At 34.0% G+C, this 19,843-nt stretch overlaps 1 protein-coding gene across 1 annotated transcript in view; it reads right to left on the reverse strand.

Moving 5' to 3' along the window:
• The window catches only part of LOC144959065 (tRNA wybutosine-synthesizing protein 5-like), a 26,456-nt gene extending 9,532 nt beyond the window's left edge, over positions 1–16,924 (reverse strand). Inside the window, exons 1-2 of the mRNA XM_078891434.1 lie at positions 16,855–16,924; positions 403–1,055 (exon numbers count right to left, since the gene is read on the reverse strand). Of these exons, the coding sequence (XP_078747560.1) occupies positions 403–942 (540 nt within the window). The 5' untranslated portion in view covers positions 943–1,055; positions 16,855–16,924. The remainder of the gene's footprint in view (positions 1–402; positions 1,056–16,854) is intronic.
• Positions 16,925–19,843: the final 2,919 nt, after the last annotated feature.

A 19,843-nucleotide genomic window follows, 5' to 3' on the forward strand; every position in this document is an offset into this window, starting at 1 on the left:
TAGTACAATAATTTCTGCGACATAATGTATTGGTTAAAACTGAATTGAGATTGTCATAAAAATCTTCTTTTGTCAATATATCAATAACAGTAAATATGACATAACAACAAACGTTGGAAATTGCAATTTACAAGTTTTCTTTTAAATAAAACAGACCACTTAACACTCTCACATCTGTTCCACTACTGTGCCATTAGTCATTTTAATTACAGAAAAAACACATCTTCAGTAAAACACTGAGACACACCACAACATTAGGCAACACAAACACAACAACACCCAGAAAAAACGTCTCTGGACACCATCATACACGTTCTCTGACAGAAAAAACGACGCCAAAAATTAAAAACTAAAATTGAAGAGAAAGGAGGAGGAGGAGACATAGATGGACATATGGGTTACCTGAAGTGGACGAGCTAATGACAAATCTTTGATCAAAAAAGGCGGCACGTCTTCAACAAGGTACACATCTTCTGAATCATAAAGTTTTAAAAATTCATGCAGCTCCATCTTTATCGCTTGATTTGTTCTATTTTCCTTCTTTCCCCTTTCAATCTCAAAGAGATGTCCACTGTTTTCTTCACGGAGACTGACTTGAGATAAATAACCGTCTGTCCATTTGTGAATTACAGGGTCAGAGCTAACTGCCCGCTTCATGAGAACAGGTTTGGAGCGAAGGAAATAATTTGAAAAGAAATCGGTGGGTTCTGGAAATCCATCCACTTCTTTGACGTCAGTTTTGGTTCCACTCTCTCCAAAAGGTTTCAGGTGGCCCTTGATGATGTTGTTGTTGTTGTTGTTGTTGTTGTTGTTGTTGTTGTTGTTATTATTCTTTTTGCTCTGATCGTCGTTGGTGCTGATTTCGATGGTTTTGACAAATTGGCCACATGGTAATGTAAATGTTAATAAAAACACAAGCACAAGTCGAAATCCGTTGTACATGGTCTCAAATTTTTACTATTTTGTCTGCGTGTAGGGGAATGTATAGAATAGTGAGATGTCTTCTAAAGTCACATTAGACGCTTTTAACAACGGACATTTTTGTATGTCTTCGCCTTTGGAACGAATAAAATATTTAAAAGATTCTAAATATGTATTCTGAATGATAAATAAAGTAATGTTTTTTTAAAAACACAAATATAAGTGTCAATAGAATTGATAACACGAGTCTAAATCCGGTATTAGTAGTCTTTTGATCACCTATGGGACAATGAACTGTTTTAGTAAGTCTCACTAAACGGCATCACCAACGGGCATTTTACTTTTCCTTCGATTATAGCAATCTATAAAAATAAACTTTGATTAACTTTCACATTGTTTATGGGAAATGGTCAATCTGACAAATGCCCACTGCCTCCCCCCCCCCCCCCTTTTCCTCGTTCTTTTGTTCGGCGTTACCACCGTGATGTAGTTAGTTGGATATTTCACGGGTGAGCCAAGACGGCAGAAAGCCACAAGGCGATGGTTGGTGTTCATGACGGTGCTCAAGATCTTAACCAGACATGCATGCTTATATCAACATATCATCCTGTCATCCCGTTCTTCATTAGGACAAAACTATGTCAACGACAATACTTGCATTCAATTACTTGCCTTCCTATCAAATACTTCAACAATGGTCGAGAGAGTCGCTAGCGGGCCCAGAAAGATCCAATTAGATAATGCAATACAAATCCAGGTGACCAGACATGAGTGTTGACCCACAATCTCAAGTATCGTCAAAACTCATCCTTCATCAAAGCTAATGGTTGTTCAGAGCATTAGCATTCTCCACCAAAAGCAACTGTCATGGTCTCAAGTGAGTAAAGAGCTACTCGACTATGCATAAAGATATATGTAGAATGAGGCCCCAGAATTTACTAGTTACTATAAATGAAAAACAATTAACGATTTGTTTACAATGAAATAAAAATAATGATGAAATTTAATTAAAAGAGATAAACAGTGATCGTGGCAGTTACAAATAGAGATATGAATATTTTACGTAACTTATGATAGTATGTCAGGTTCGTAAGTTTATGTTTCCAGGCAGTTGATGGGCTTGGATGATCTATTCCTCTGATAACAGGATTGGACTCGTAAAAGGCCACTTCCAGGCAATTGGTAAGAGGTTATAGTGTAGTACAGCGGGCTTGGGTTTGATCCTTGAAGATTATACAATCAAAGTTAAAAGCTCCGGCGTCTTAATGGTGTAGATATAATATCTACAAAGTCCCAAAAGATAAAAATCTTCCAGTATATATATAGGAATAGAGTGACTGGCCGTCCGGCATAGATTGTGGAGAGAAAGTGAGTGTAGAATATTAGACCTATCAGCTTTTATAATAAATGGCTACGTGACAGAATGTAGAACGAAAAGTATTCACTAATTAGAAATTAATTCGAGGGAAGGCTATAAAAGGAAAGACGATCTAATATTAGAAGGTAAAGTTTATCTAAGCCTACCGAAATATAACTGGAGTGAGATGAATTCAGTTCTTAATAAAATAAAATTTAATAAGATAATTGTGAACAATCTTTACTGTGACACCCCCCACCCACGTTTAAAATATACTCTTTAACCATTATGGGAAAGATAGATTTTACAAACGGAAGTAAATTTACTATCATGATACTCTAGCATTAATCCATTGTTATGATTTGTGCTACAATTAAATTATTTATTAACTAGACATGGAAATGTTTATATTAACGTAGGTATATGAATGGGCGACAATAACAATGAAAGATTGTGATTACAAATCATTGTGATGAACGACATGATGGCAATGTGATTACAAATCATTGTGATAAACAATAGTGATGGTAATGAAGCATGATTTAAGTCGATGATATGAAGGTAATTTTCTGAATGAAATGAATGAAAATGTAAATGGAATATTGACATTTCAATTATTAATCATAAATGAGTGAAAATTCATAACAATAATAGATAAAGATAAGATTTCCCAAATCATGAATGGGTATGGTATATATATTCAAACAATACTCAATGTTACATTAAGTTGGGTCATCATGTTTACAAATAAAATTATCTAAATTGTGCGTTCTGATTTGGCATAGTTTGCGAGGTAACTAACAGTATGCATGGGAGGTTAAGTTATACCCTTCTCACGTGTTTATACTAATCGAGAAAGTAGGTCGGCGTGAATATTTTCACAGCCTGGTATGTGAGAGATACTGAAAGTGTAATTTTGCAAAAATAGACTCCACCTTAGTACTCTACTATTAATCATTTTGTTATTTCTTATGTACGTGAGTGGTTTATGGTCCGTTTCGACCACAAACTCTTTTAGCAGTAGATATCTGCTGAATGTCTTTAAAGCAAAGACGATGGCCAGTCCTTCACGCTCTATTACAGAGTATCGTGATTCTCTGTCCAATAATTTTCTGCTTGCATATAAGCAAGGCATTAGAGTTCCCTCATGTTCCTGTAATAGTACACCTGCGATGCCCTTATCAGACGCGTCAGTTCTTACAACAAATTCTTTTGATATGTCGGGTAATTTAAGAATTGGTTCTGAACAGAGTAATGCCTTTAACTGGTTAAAGCTATTCTGACACGCTTCTGTCCAAACAATTTTGTTCGGTGACCCATTCTTTGTCAGATTTGTTAGCGGTGTCGCGATGTGCGCGAAGTTGTAAATGTATTTCCTGTAAAAATTTAGGAGCCCAAGTACTTTGCGTACTTCTTTTTTTGTCTTAGGTGGTTGCAATTGTGCGATTTTTGTTTGTTTTTCTGTCTCGGGTGTCTGTGTCCCATGACCAACGGTATGATTAATCCTGCATTTGAAGCTTCGATATTAGTAAACATAGGTTGCGACACTATGTCTCTATCAAAATACTTTTTTAGCATATTTGCATGGAATGTCTTTGTTGTGTTGTTAATTTTAATCTCGTAATTAACATTAGATTTTACTGCTGTTATTTTGAATGGTCCTTTCCATGTAGCTAAAAGTTTACTCGAGTCATCGGGTAAGAGTATTAGTACTTTGTCACCAATCTCAAATTTTCTTGACTTGCTTTTTCTATCGGAGTATTCCTTGTATTTCTCTGCTTTTTTAGTGACGGATTCCTGTGCTAGCTTACATGTATCCTCTATTCTGTCTTTCAGGTTTCTTACATATTCGTAAGCAAACATAATTTCGTTAATGTCCTCCTCATTCCCTTTACAAATGTCGGCTACTATATTGATCGGGCCGCGAGGTGATCGTCCATACATCAACTCAAATGGGGAGTAGCCTGTAGATTCTTGGGGTATTTCTCTATATGCAAATAGGATTGCTGGTAAGTATCTGTCCCAATCATCTGGTTTTTCTGCTGACACTTTTCTTAACATATTCTTTAGAGTGCCATTAAATCTTTCACAAAGACCATTTGCTTGGGGGTGGTAGGGAGTTGTGAATGAGTGTTGGATTCCCATGAGTTTCATGGTTTCATGCATAATATGTGATGTGAATTGGGGTCCATTGTCCGACAGTATCTCATTTGGTATGCCTATTCTAGTAAAAATTGTCATCAATGCTTCAGCTATGTGATCTGATGTAGTTGATTTCAATGCTATCGCTTCTGGCCACCTGGTTGCGTAATCGACTAGTGTTAGTATGTGTGTATGGTTTCTATCTGATTTTGTTAAAGGGCCTATAATGTCAATTGCAACTTTTTGAAAAACTTTTTCAATAACTGGGGTTGTCTCTAATGGCAATCTCGGTATTCTGCCTTTTGCGACTCTTCTTTGGCATGTGTCACACGATTTCACATATTCTCGGACGTCTTTAGTAATTCCAGGCCATGTGAAATTCTCGGATATTCTCTTCAATGTGGAAGAGCTCCCAAGATGTCCAGAAGTTATTGAATCGTGCGCTATTCCAAGGATTTTGTTTCTGTAAATACTCGGCGTGACCAGTTGTTTAGCTATTTTGTTTCTTTTCCTATGTAACCTGAACAGAATATCTTTTTCAATGATGTATTCAACTTTTGATTTCGTCCCTTTGTTTGCGATATTGAAATATGATGTTAAAGTCGGGTCCTTTTTCTGTTCTTCAATGAACGTGTTCCTGTCAAATTGTTGTGGTTCTAGAGAAATAGTCATTGGCTTCTCTGTTGTCTTAGTCATCTTTCTTGTTTCTGCTAGACAAGCTGTTTCTTGGGTTAATGACCATTCCTTTACATCTGTTGGGTTGTCTTTAAGACCTTTTATATTGCCAACAATAACATCAGCGACGGGGTTGGGAAGTATACAGCATTCCACTATTCCTGTATAGTATGGGGTTTCTATGTACACGTTAGCTGTTTCAAAGGTTTCGACTGTGCCACTGAATGTGATGCATTGTACCGTTTTTCCAGTTTTGTCTTCGTCATTGATCAAAGATGCTTTTATTCCTACTGTACTGCATCCTGTGTCTCTCAATATTTTGCAATCAGTTCCATTAGCTTTGCCTTCACAAAAAAATAGCGATCCTGATTTGTGAGTTTGTGTTAAAAGTGACATACCTTTCACGCAATACACATTTATATTTTCTCCTGACATTACTCGTGTCTGATTGTTTACACCTGTTTGGAGTGATGCATTTGCAGTTTCTTTTGGATATCCCACGATTTTGTAACATTTGTCTGCTGTGTGGCCTTTCATTCCACAATATTGACATTTAATTATAGGTTTGTTGGTTTTCTTTTACTCAGTATTATTGTCAGTGCTATTTCTTGTTTTGTTTTGATAGGGTCGGCTATGGTCTCTATTGAACTGTTTGTTCCATGGTTTGTTACTATGGTCATCCTGTTTCACTTGCGTGTTCCGAGTGATTGATCGGCTCGTTCTATTTGAGTACTGAACTTTAGGTGTACCTGGACTCTGAGCAGCGGCAGCGTAGTATGGTTCCTTCAATGTTCTGCTAAGGGGTGTCAATGGATGTGCGCTGTTAAAGTTTTCTGCGTAGATTTTTAATTTGTCCAAGTTTTCTGGCTTTCTCTCTTTAAAGAATGCGACTAAATCTGGGTTGCAAGCTTGATAGATTCGATTCTTCAGCGTGAGATAGTAAAGGCCTGCAAAGTCGTCTTGTTTTACGTTTGCCAACTCAAGCCACCGATTTAGAAATTGAGTAATTCGGTTCACGAATGTATTAAAGTCTTCTCCACTTTCCGGTTTTGCAGTGTGAAACCTTTCCTGGTAACCATCTTCCGTTAATCTAAATCTTTTTAGTAGAGCGTCTTTAATTTTTCCATAGTCATCTGCATCTTCAGTTGTTAAGGTATAGAAAACTTTTAGCGGTTCTCCAGATAAGCAGTTAATCAAGGCTGTGGCCCATTTGCTTTCTGGCCAACGATAACCTTTAGCCTGAACTTCGAATCGGTGTAAGAAGGATTCTAAACAGTCTGAGCGTTCATCGTATGTTGGCATGCGTGGAAGTTTCACGAAAAATTCATCACTATTATTATGTTTTCTTTCATGACCGGTTTTTGTTTTTTCAATTTCCAGCATCATTTGGGTCCTTTTGGTTTCTTCTTCTGCTAATGCTATTTGTCTTTTTAGTTCCCTTTCTTGGACTCTTTCTTCTCGTTCTTCTCTACGTATTCTTTCTTCGTGTTCTTTTCTTCTCTACGAATTCTTTCTTCATTTTCTTCTCTACGAATTCTTTCTTCGTTTTCTTCTCTACGAATTCTTTCTTCGTGTTCTTTTTCTTCTTTACGAATTCTTTCTTCATTTTCTTCTCTACGAATTCTTTCTTCATGTTCTTTTTCTTCTTTTACTTTCTCTTCGCACCATGAAAATATTCTTTCCTGGGGTATTTCTAAGTCCTTTGCGAGACTTAAGTATCTTTTATATGCTTCCATGTTGCAATAAATTAGTTACGATATTTTATATATATTATATTGACAGGATACTGTTACTGACTGTTTTATTTATTTACACTTACTGGAATGAACTGTTCTATTTTTAGAAATCTCTCTCTCTCTCTTATTTCAACTTATTATGTATGTTGAATTTGATGCCTTTTATCGTTATATCTTATAAAGCAATGTGTCAATACAATGCGGAGTTATTATGACTTGTGTCAATAACAATGTGTCAATCGCGTGTACTCTAAACTATGTTACTACGAAAAATGTATCACCAATGTGTGTGACTCGTCGTTAGTTTGTGTACAATTATTCGCAATGACGCTAATGTACTAGAGTGTGATAACAATAATAGGATGCCAAAATAATCCCAAGTTATCTATCACTAAATATAACACGACGGCTAGTAGACTCCTTTTATTATTATTTAGTTTTTAAAGACTCACTTTTCAGAACATAATATATAAGTGGTTTTCGGTAACAGTAATATGCCAAAAATGCATTTAAAACAAATCACTATGCAAAACAAATCACGATGTCTATAGTTACTATGTGATGCCCAACACATGTAAAAGAGAATAATGAAGGATATATCTACCAACTCAGTTCGTGGCTGGGACCTCTCTTGTTCAATGGTTGTTCAACAATTGTAATTAGGCATTGAAGAGTGTTTAACAGTGATGTCTGAAATACAAAACAATAAAATATCGTAAGATTTACAATAGTTACAAAATGTGTTCACAACACTGAGTGATTGGATGACAGGTGAATGAATCGTTATGGAATGTAAACATATTGAAAACAATTCATGAATGAGGCAAACAACAAAATGAAATGAGTGATATAATAACAAAGTGGACAAGGAATGAATGAATGAATGAAAAACTGAGTGAATAGATGAATGAATGAATGGATAATGTATGAATGAAAGAATGAAGGGAGGAATAAATGTATGAATGATTGGATAAATGAGTGAATAAACGGATGAATGGATGAATGGATGAATGAATGAATGAATGAATGAATAAATAAATGAATGAACAATGAATGAATGAATAATTTATAAATGAATAAATGAATGAAGGAATGAATCAATAAAATGCTATTCAATTTGAATGAAAGAATGAATGGATAAATTGCTATTCCATTTAAATGAAGAAATGAAAAAGAAAAAAATTAATCCTGTAAATAGGGAGTTCAATTAAAATATGATCAAGTGGGGCAATTAAGAGTTTTACAATTTAAACTTTAAAGTTAGATGAAATAGATATAAGTAACTAAATAAATTCAATTCTTTATATGTGTCCCCTCCAAAATGTCATGGTCTCAAGTGAGTAAAGAGCTACTCGACTATGCATAAAGATATATGTAGAATGAGGCCCCAGAATTTACTAGTTACTATAAATGAAAAACAATTAACGATTTGTTTACAATGAAATAAAAATAATGATGAAATTTAATTAAAAGAGATAAACAGTGATCGTGGCAGTTACAAATAGAGATATGAATATTTTACGTAACTTATGATAGTATGTCAGGTTCGTAAGTTTATGTTTCCAGGCAGTTGATGGGCTTGGATGATCTATTCCTCTGATAACAGGATTGGACTCGTAAAAGGCCACTTCCAGGCAATTGGTAAGAGGTTATAGTGTAGTACAGCGGGCTTGGGTTTGATCCTTGAAGATTATACAATCAAAGTTAAAAGCTCCGGCGTCTTAATCGTGTAGATATAATATCTACAAAGTCCCAAAAGATAAAATGTAAGAGAGTTAGCTTATAGCAAGTGGGTTTAATGAGTTCACAGTGCTTGTATATCAGTTAAACTTGGTCATTATATTGAGTAGTCTAGGACAGTTTTACGTTCCAAAGTTAAAGGATTGGTCATTATATTGAGTACTAGAAAATTACTTTCTTTGATCGGTGTTACTTGGTATTTGGGGATAAAAGCATTAAGTTATAGTTGGTATTCATCATTTAGGCGTACGATATTATTTGGGCGTAGCGTATTTGTTATTTGGGCGTACGGATTATTTAGGCGTACGACCTTTGATTATTTAGGCGTAAAACTGACCTTTGGTGAAAGGAATTGTGGGACAGTTTACAATAGGATATAAAACAGTGTGTCTGATCAAACGGGGATCATTCTACCTTTTGATTCAGGATTCAACTTGACCATGAGCTGCACACTTTAAACCTTTTGTGCTCAACATCATTTATTTGCTTTTACGGACTTAGAAATATTCCACGAATATTGAAAATGGTTACTTAGGCAAAATTGACTTTACATGTGGACTGATTTTACGGATTTGGAATTTATGAAACTGATTGAATTATGACCATGCTATTTGATTTGGATTTGGAATTTATCATGATTTGGATTTTGAATTTATCACAAACAAATAAAACTGTAAGAAATGAAACTTGGAATCTGGACTTTTATTTGAATGTCTTGATATTGTGCATTCAATTATCATCACCGGCCCTTGAACTCTTTCGTCATTATTAACATCTACAACACAACGCAAAGGATAATACTACCATCTATCAAAAACACCACTATACGATCACAAGCCATTACATATGTGTGCAACTACCCCACATTATGTATCTAATTTGGTGTCGTGACTCAGGATTCTTATATATTTTTATTTGGAGCCGTGATACCATGATGTAAAGATGTTATTATTCCGAACCATGGATACACAAGAAATGTATATTGTTGCGGTGTTAATATATATTGAAGTTTTTGTGAGACTCGAATTTTGAAGTGAAAATTGTGAACAGATAGGGAAATAGTTTTATTTGGGAAAGAAAATGAATATCAATTTTGACGGTGAAGTAGTGGAATTATTTTGTATTGAAATATGAAAAAAAAAATTTGAAATTATAGATGATTCCTAAAATTCTGACAAAAGACGATATTTAAAAAAAATAGATAAATATACTAAATAATATTTAAATTAAGAGTCACAGATAGAAAAGGAAATTTAAAAAAAAATATAGATATATAGGGCAATATATTATATTCAAAAAGTGAAAACAATATATTATAGAACGGCAAAATAATAATAATAATAATAATAATAATAATAATAATAATAATAATAATAATAATAATAATAATAATACTAATAATAATAATAATAATAATGCATTGATGCTACACGTATTTTATTTAATTAAAAAGAAGAGAGGGAGAGATGAAAATAAAAATTGCAGAATTTAAATGAATATTTTAGTGCGTTTTATTTTTCAAAATAAATGAAAATGCGTTTACTTACAATCAAGCGTTTCGGAATAGATCTTCGAATATTATTTGGTACCGTTAATGGCAATGCTTTGTTAATATCAGTAACAAAGATGTGTCGATTTTTATTTCAATTTTGTATGTTACTGTTGGAATTACATAGACAGTTGGTCCATTATTTAATGTTGTTACGTTTTATTTTCTGTCAAAATGACTCAAGAAGATGATGGCAATAACAACACGTAAATTCTAAGTTTTGATAATTGAAAAATGTCTTATGGTATTTATTGTTATTATTTACAACATCATTGATTATATTTCTCTCCCGTCAATAGGGATGAATTGGTGGGTTGATATTGACTCTTTGAGATTCATGGGTTCATGACAAAGAGCAAAGTTTTATATCTGTTTGTATTCTTGGTAATAAATGTGTGGTTAACGCAGCCAAGTAATCGACAACAGAGCTTATTTAGTTGTGTAATGAGACATGGCGTTATAATAGATTACATAAGACATTTGGATTTTATCACTGGAAATTAAGTTGAAATGATTTATGCGGAATATGAGTCAATCGTTGTTTTGTTTAGTTTTGTTTTGAAACGCGTTTCATCGTGATTTTTAAAAGGAGACATATTCTCATAGTAACGGAATAACGGACTTTTGGTTTAAAGTCGGAGAACAAATAAAATGACGGAGTATTAATTATTATGAAAGACTAATGTCTTGTAATGGGAGTTAAAATGTTATTACGGAAGAATAACAAAATATTGAAAATGCATTATCATGTCATGTGAGCTGATAATATTTGACACAAGTGGTTAACTTGTTAAGAATCAGCGAATTATAAGTAACCCATATGGTAAAATGCTGTTAATGCATATTGGGGAAATAAGCGCAGTGATGTAAGACGCGGTGATTAAAGTGCACATGATTTAAATTACGAGACGCAGGAATGAGGCGTTCGGGAATATTTTATTTTGCGTTTGATTAAAGCGCATTGTTTAACATTATGAAATGATACAGAAGGCGGATAATTTTTATAAATACGATGTGCGTGGTTAAAGCGCACACAATTATCAATGCTATATTAAGAGGCGCGAGATAACGTCGCAATGAGTTATATGAATATTTTTATAAGCCGAGGGCAAAGGCGCGAAACATTGAATTTTTATTGACCAGAGTGTATATCGTTTCTGCAAATATTTTGATTATCATCTTTTTCTCCTATCGATTTGCTGTTGTAATTGTAATCAATATTTAATGCGTGATTTGAATTTAACATTTATATCATAAAGTGTGTAACTGAGTTGAAGAAGAAGTTATGTTCAATTGTCAAATCTTAAGTGTGTAATCATTCGGCAATCAGTTGAAATGGTAGGAAGTGCTACGATAACATAAACAAAATCATATTTCATTAAATTAGGGATTTTCTAAGGGGAATAATTCGAGTTAATCAAAGGCAGAAGTAGTGTTTGCACTAAAACATGATACAGTCATCACGAAAGAGGACACTTGCAACCATCGGTCATAACGGGAACGCTGATGACAACGACAGAGGCAACTCAAACACAACCACAACATAGGTCGGAAAATGTCCTAATCCCTTTGGTCTATCCACGAATACCTTGAAATGGAGTAAGCATCTCGACAAAACACTACGTCATTGATACGTCCAGAATCAACACAATCTACAGACTACAAACTACACAGCAACCTCAATTACATCGTACCTTTCAACTTATACAAACTTGACAGAATTCATAAAATAATATCTGTATCAACACAGATTTCTTCCATGAACCTTTTTATATTTACATTCTTTATTGAACAATTGGATTACTTGTATTTACTTCTACAACAACAATACCCAACGATGTACGATGTCAATAATTTCATAAACGTTCAAGATACGATTGTTTTTACAAAAATGATGTCCAATTGTGAACAATACTACTTCCTTCATATGCAGTGGTGAGCGTATTCAATTTAAACTTGTGTCAATATACAAGTGTGCAGCATATCTACAACTTATAAACATTGAATATTATAATAACGCCTGTCTTAGTATCATTGTAAAAGATAAAGGCTATATATGTATATAAGACAATGCAGGAAAAAGTATCGCAAAACGCCACATGAGCGATTTCCTTGGATTCATTATCGTATGATATTCAACAACCTGCGTTCAAATAACGAAAATATTGTTGACCTTATTCGACCCTACTACATACACTACTAGACTACGTTATTGTTACATCATCTACCTGGTGTTTGGACTCACGTCACCCACCGGTACTCTACAGATTACATCATCTACCTGGTGTGTACTCACATGCCACCTCATCAAAACTCGATCAACAAACACAGACAATTACAACACACGACCTCTGTCGACTACTACACACGAACTCTGTGTCAACACATGGCTGAGTTCACAACTTTCTTTTGACTTGCTGGATAAGTCAAACTTCATTTAAATTCAAGATCTCGCACACAGTTAATCTTGAATTTTTACAATTTCATCTACAATGAGACTCAACGTATACACAAGACAACCACAAATATCAACGAGGAGAATCGACCCAGATGCCGGAGATGAATGGATTACAGCGACGTCACAAGACCAAGAAACAACCCAACAGGTTAAGCATACGTTTGCTACCTGTAGAGTCTTTTTTCGTCCCAATTCAAAAGACTCGAACAAATACAACACACTAATTGCAAAAGTTGGTCACTTTAGTAACAGCCCACAATCACATACTGTGTTAGATTTTACTTATTTAGTTATTTACACTGTACTAAATATGAATAATTCGGACAGACTAATGACTGATTATTTACTAAACACTAAATATGTGATGTGAACAAGTCGGACAGACTAATGTCTGATTATTTATTAAACACTAAATATTTGAATGTGAAGACATTATGGTGATAATTCGAAGACATTTACAGAGGAAAAAGTTTTTAATTAATTAACAATAATTAAAGTGAATTTATGACACTTGGGCTATTCAGTGACCACAACACACACAACAATGCAACACGTAGACTAGATACAATCACCTCAACTTTTATAGTTGATATATTTTTTTCATTACATGAAAACTCATTCTAAATGGAGACAATGACTTAATTAACAATTACTGACAATTTTTACAGGATGACCATTCTCAAAACGAACGGATTACTGAGAAATGTGACCTCTGATGGATGACCACAAAGAACAATTTGATATCAATGTAGTTGTAAACTACACCCTGATGACTTAAAAAGCTTAAAAAATTGAAACATCAACAATGAACACTGAATGATAATAACTTCAACTTGAATTTTAAAATGATGATAATGCTATTATTATGATTTATTTTTTTAATATTTTTTTTTATTACTAATTGAAATATAATCCTTCGTATATGGATTTAGATGTCTATAATACATTATTTGTACCACATATTATAAGTAGGAATTAATGTAATAATGTGGTTTAAATGGAATCATACAATATAAGGGAATATACAAGGTACTGGTTTTGATATGTCAGTAAATGAGTAGACATACATGGAAGCTGAGATTATCACCCATGTCGTAAAGAGTTGAATTTGAGATTGAATAAGAAAACGGGAGTATATCACAAATGGAATTTGAACCATCCTTTTTCACGCAATACTATTTATGTGTGATGGGATATGACGAGAATTAAACACTTTTATTGCTATGAAGATGGAATTTAAGGTGAAAAGATATTTTTTCTTTGAACTTTTAATTACTTGATATCTTACTGTCGATGTTGTAATGCCTTAAAAAGTATAATCGATAAATATATAAATGTTTAATCAACTTTCGTGTTGGTAAATTTAAATTTTAATCACTTTTAAATGATAGATACCTTACTGTTGATGTTGTAATTTGAAAGAAAAAAAAATAATCTATAATCGATATATATATCTATTTAGATGTTGTAATCAAATTTGATGTTTGTGAATTTATCAATGTTGTAATACTATAAAACCTATAATTGATATATATGAATGTTGTAATCAACTTTGGTGTTTTTGAATTTAAAGTTTAAAGTTTTTAAATATTTAACTGGTATAAGTATTATCATTTTAACATTTATTTATTACATTTTAGTTGGGCATTACATATATATTTAATCTCTCACTGTAATTTTTTTTGAATTGAAATTGTTTTAAAGTCAATTTAAATTCTAAGAAAGGGGCGTATGTAAGAGAGTTAGCTTATAGCAAGTGGGTTTAATGAGTTCACAGTGCTTGTATATCAGTTAAACTTGGTCATTATATTGAGTAGTCTAGGACAGTTTTACGTTCCAAAGTTAAAGGATTGGTCATTATATTGAGTACTAGAAAATTACTTTCTTTGATCGGTGTTACTTGGTATTTGGGGATAAAAGCATTAAGTTATAGTTGGTATTCATCATTTAGGCGTACGATATTATTTGGGCGTAGCGTATTTGTTATTTGGGCGTACGGATTATTTAGGCGTACGACCTTTGATTATTTAGGCGTAAAACTGACCTTTGGTGAAAGGAATTGTGGGACAGTTTACAATAGGATATAAAACAGTGTGTCTGATCAAACGGGGATCATTCTACCTTTTGATTCAGGATTCAACTTGACCATGAGCTGCACACTTTAAACCTTTTGTGCTCAACATCATTTATTTGCTTTTACGGACTTAGAAATATTCCACGAATATTGAAAATGGTTACTTAGGCAAAATTGACTTTACATGTGGACTGATTTTACGGATTTGGAATTTATGAAACTGATTGAATTATGACCATGCTATTTGATTTGGATTTGGAATTTATCATGATTTGGATTTTGAATTTATCACAAACAAATAAAACTGTAAGAAATGAAACTTGGAATCTGGACTTTTATTTGAATGTCTTGATATTGTGCATTCAATTATCATCACCGGCCCTTGAACTCTTTCGTCATTATTAACATCTACAACACAACGCAAAGGATAATACTACCATCTATCAAAAACACCACTATACGATCACAAGCCATTACATATGTGTGCAACTACCCCACAAAAAATCTTCCAGTATATATATAGGAATAGAGTGACTGGCCGTCCGGCATAGATTGTGGAGAGAAAGTGAGTGTAGAATATTAGACCTATCAGCTTTTATAATAAATGGCTACGTGACAGAATGTAGAACGAAAAGTATTCACTAATTAGAAATTAATTCGAGGGAAGGCTATAAAAGGAAAGACGATCTAATATTAGAAGGTAAAGTTTATCTAAGCCTACCGAAATATAACTGGAGTGAGATGAATTCAGTTCTTAATAAAATAAAATTTAATAAGATAATTGTGAACAATCTTTACTGTGACAACAACTACATCGTTTTAGGAGCCCAGTCTTTTGGATTTACAGGTTATTAGTTATACTGTGGTCTAGAGAGAAAGAAAAAAACTCTAGGTATGTAGGCATTTGTCCAAAGAGCATGAGAGTATAAGAGAGCTCCTGACTGTGACAGACATCATTGAGTGGGTTGTATCTCATAAAGAGTGACAAACAGACAAGCACAGAATGTACGGGTTTCTGTTATATTCCTGTGAGTCACCAAACAAGAGGCGGGGATACCAAAATTGCACTGAAGCGATATACAGTAACGATCTACAACTGGTGAAATATTCTATTACAAAAGAAAAAAAATCACTTTCAAGAGTGTCCATTCCAAAAAGAGTACACTCTCGACATAAAATATAAAGAGTGCAAAATCTCCACCTCACGTGTTCAATGACACTTTAAAAGGCAGATGACATGAGAATTTTAAGAAAATTAAATGTTACAATAGAAGAGATGATTTAAGTTCTTCTGATATCAATAAAATATGAAGAATGTGATTTTGAAATAATAAGGAAAAGTTTATTTATAGTATTCAGTCTTCAGTCTGAACCTGAAGCACTCGATAGTATGAGCTCTTATTTTAAGACTGAGAAAGAATTCCAAACTGATCATGTAACAAGGAAATTGCACGTTCCAATAACTTAATTGTGGACATTTTTCAATCTAAACTGGTATGTTTTGATGAGCGAAGAGCCCAGGTGGCCTGCCCTCCAATATCAATGACAATAGGTATTGTTACCATATTAATCAACCACAGCTCCCAAGTCCAAAAACATAACACGATTTAGAAAGCTACGAGTTAGGACATAGCAAACATATTCTCTATGGTGTTGGAATACGTCAACGATTGGGTCCTCATCAGATTAGTAACCAAACTGGCCGCGAGAACATGTGCTTTAACATGTGGTAGCTTTAAAAAGAGGTATCTTAAGAAGAAAACTTCAAGAAATGTTGCCACCGTTTTCGCCCGAAGCTCACTTTCCCACTTTCGAACAACAAAAAAGTCTTTATTGCGGACCAGTTACTTCCATATGACATAATTTCCACCGTTTGGATGTTATTCTGGACCGCACCCTTACCCTGTATGTCTTTCTCAAGGGAAGAAAAAAATTCAACAGTCACCTGATTAAATTAGTGGAACGCTACGTACTCCCGACGATGACCCAAATGAGAACACCGACCAGGGACATCAAATATTGAAAGATAGTGTCCCATTACAAAACGACACATTGTCCTTACGTTAGGGACATCATGTATCTTCTATTTAATCAATATTCGCATTTCATCTGGTATTTAATCAGGGTCACTCGGACAATCTAAGTTGAATTTAAAGTTAAATGAAAAACAATTTGTTTCTACGAATAAAAAGAACAACTTACGATTTATACAATTTAAAATAAAACTTAACGCACAGTGTCAGGTTTGTTCCGAAATGATACGAGAGGAAAAGATGGTGACAATCGTTAGACTGTCCGTCCTAAAAACCAAATCGGGGGGAAAAGCAGCACGTTTATACCACAACAATTAACGATATCTTGACAATTTCACAGCTGTAAATCAATTGGTGATTATAATGTGAGATGGACGATTGGAGTTATTAAGACCCAAATCTGTCTCTAACATCTGTGACTCTGGTTTGAAAACAGCCAAACACATTCACACACACACACACACACACACACACACACACAGAGAGAGAGAGAGAGAGAGATTGAGAGAGAGAGAGAATGAGTGAGGAGGAGAGAGAGAGAGTCAACAGACAGACATCGAAACACACACACACACACACACACACACACACACAGATACAGTGAGAGGGAGAGGGATAATATATATATCTATATATATATACATATATAAATATATATATATATATATATATATATATATATATACATATATATATATACATACATATATAGTGTGTGTGTGTGTGTGTGTGTGTGTGAGAGAGAGAGAGAGAGAGAGAGAGAGAGAGAGAGAGACTGATACACATTAACACAATAACTCCTATTATATTTTCTCATAGAGTGGCAGATAGCATAACTCAACCTATACATGACAAAACTTTGCCGCTATGTGGTCTAGTGGTATGACACTCGCTTTCGGATCAGAAGGTCCTGGGTTCGAGCCTCGCGCTCGGCGCATAGTTGAGTCCTTGGAAAAGACTCTTTACTCACATTCGTTCACCGTGCTCAGGTGTAAAATGAGTACCTGGGCGTTAACAGCGTTGCCTTTGTCCAAAAATTGTAATATCGCCTAATAGGCGTTATGTCCCGTCCTACATGCTAAATGTTGCTGTTGACCAGGGACCCCTTGTAAAGCGCTTTGAGCACATTTAGTGGATATTGCGCTATATAAAAGCTCATTGTTTTAAAAACCCGTTGCTTTTATTATGAAATCAAAACAAGTAAGATTACTATGTAATTGGTTGTTTAATGCTAATCACTGTCGTAGTGGAATTTTTTCTTATATCTTTTCTGTGACTATAATTAATAAAGACATCCCATCATCTTACTTAGATAATTATTTGATATTAAAAATATTCACGGGCACTTGTCTGAATGTATAACACTCATCTTGTCAAATATTCAGAACAAAAGTTTGAAATATGAATTTGGTAGCAACAACTTTAGTAATGGTTACCATAAGGTCCAGTGCTACAAGAAAATTCTGAAACTTCAGAGGATCATAAAAATTAAGATGACTTTGAATAGTTTTATATCTATATTAGGGAAAGATAAGGACATCGGCCTGGGAAAGTATTAATATATTTAGGAAATGTCTGTCTATCAGGGATCGAAAATCATTTAATTATAGCATGACCACCACAGCAAACATTTTATTTATGATGTTGGACTATGTGAACGATTAAGTCCTTGCTTACCAGAGTAGTCATCTCGAGAACTTGGTGTCCAAACTTAACTCGTGCTTTGACCAGTAGATGCTCTGACCATTGTTATCTTAAATAAATACATTTCAAGAAACGTTGCCATTGTCTTTCACCCTTAACGAATTTGCGCATTTCTGAACAACAAAAGTTTTTGTTGCGAATATAGTTACTCCTGTATGACCGAAATCCAAACCATTTCCAGTTATTCTGGACCGCAGTCTTACCATTAATATCCATCTCAAGGGAAGAAAGAACCCAATAGTCACCTGATAAATAAAGTGAGATAGACATGGAGCGCTGACTATGAACTCCTGACCATGCCCCTAAATTGGACTCAAACCAGGAACATCAAAGTTTGAAAGCGAGTGTCATACTACAAAACAGCATTTTAACCTTAGATCATGGGACATCATTGCAACCATTATTTAATCAACATTCGCCTTTCCTCTGGTATTATAGCACGGTCATTCGGACAACCTAAGTTGAAATTACAGTCAAACGTAACTAAAAATTAATTTTATGTTCGTTAATGAAATCCAATTATTCCTCTGAAATATTTTTTAAAAACTTACGATTTACTCAATGTACACAATTTAAAAATAATACTTAACGTTCTGTGTCAGGTTCGTTCCGGACTGATACGAGAGTGAAGCGATAGTGACAAATATTAAACTATTCATCCTAAACGAAATGGGAAAAAGCAACGCTATTTTACCACAACGATGAATAATATCTCTCCGATTTGAAAGCTGTACATCAATTGGTGATTATAATGTGAGATGGACGATTGGAGTTAGGGCTATTAAGACGCAAACCTTTCTCTAATATTTGTGACTCTGCTTTGAAAACACACAAACACACACACACACAGGCACACACACACAGAGAGAGAGAGAGAGAGAGAGAGAGAGAGAGAGAGAGAAAGAGAGAAAGAGAGAAAGAAAGATATAGAGAAAAGAAAAAGAGTCAAACAGACAGACACCTAAACCAACTTACAAACACATAGATACAGAGCGAGGGAATGGAAGAGAGAGACAGATATATATATATATATATATATATATATATATATATATATATATATATATATATATATACACATATACATACATAAACTCACAATGAATTCCACTATACTTTTTTTTTCAAAGCTAGAGTGGCAAATACAATAAAATTGACCTGTACATGGCAAAGTTTTTGGTCTGTCTATGAAATTAAATCAAAGCAAATAAGATGATTCGGTAATTGCTTGCTCAATGTTAATCGTTATCGTAATGGATTTCTCTCCTTTTTCTTTTTCTTTGTATTTAGGCACAATACAGATGTCCCCACAGCATAATGTGATAATCATTTAATTTAAAAAATGCGTGCACAGCACATGTTCGAAAATAAAACACGACTTGGCAAATGTTCAGAACATAAGATACACAGTATATAATGTGCTGTGTGTAGGGTATTATTTATGCTAAAAATAG

This window comes from Berghia stephanieae, chromosome 13 (assembly GCF_034508935.2).
Source record: "Berghia stephanieae isolate SIO BIC M18660-M18661 chromosome 13, UCSD_Bste_1.3, whole genome shotgun sequence".
Taxonomy (NCBI): Eukaryota; Metazoa; Mollusca; class Gastropoda; order Nudibranchia; family Aeolidiidae; genus Berghia; species Berghia stephanieae.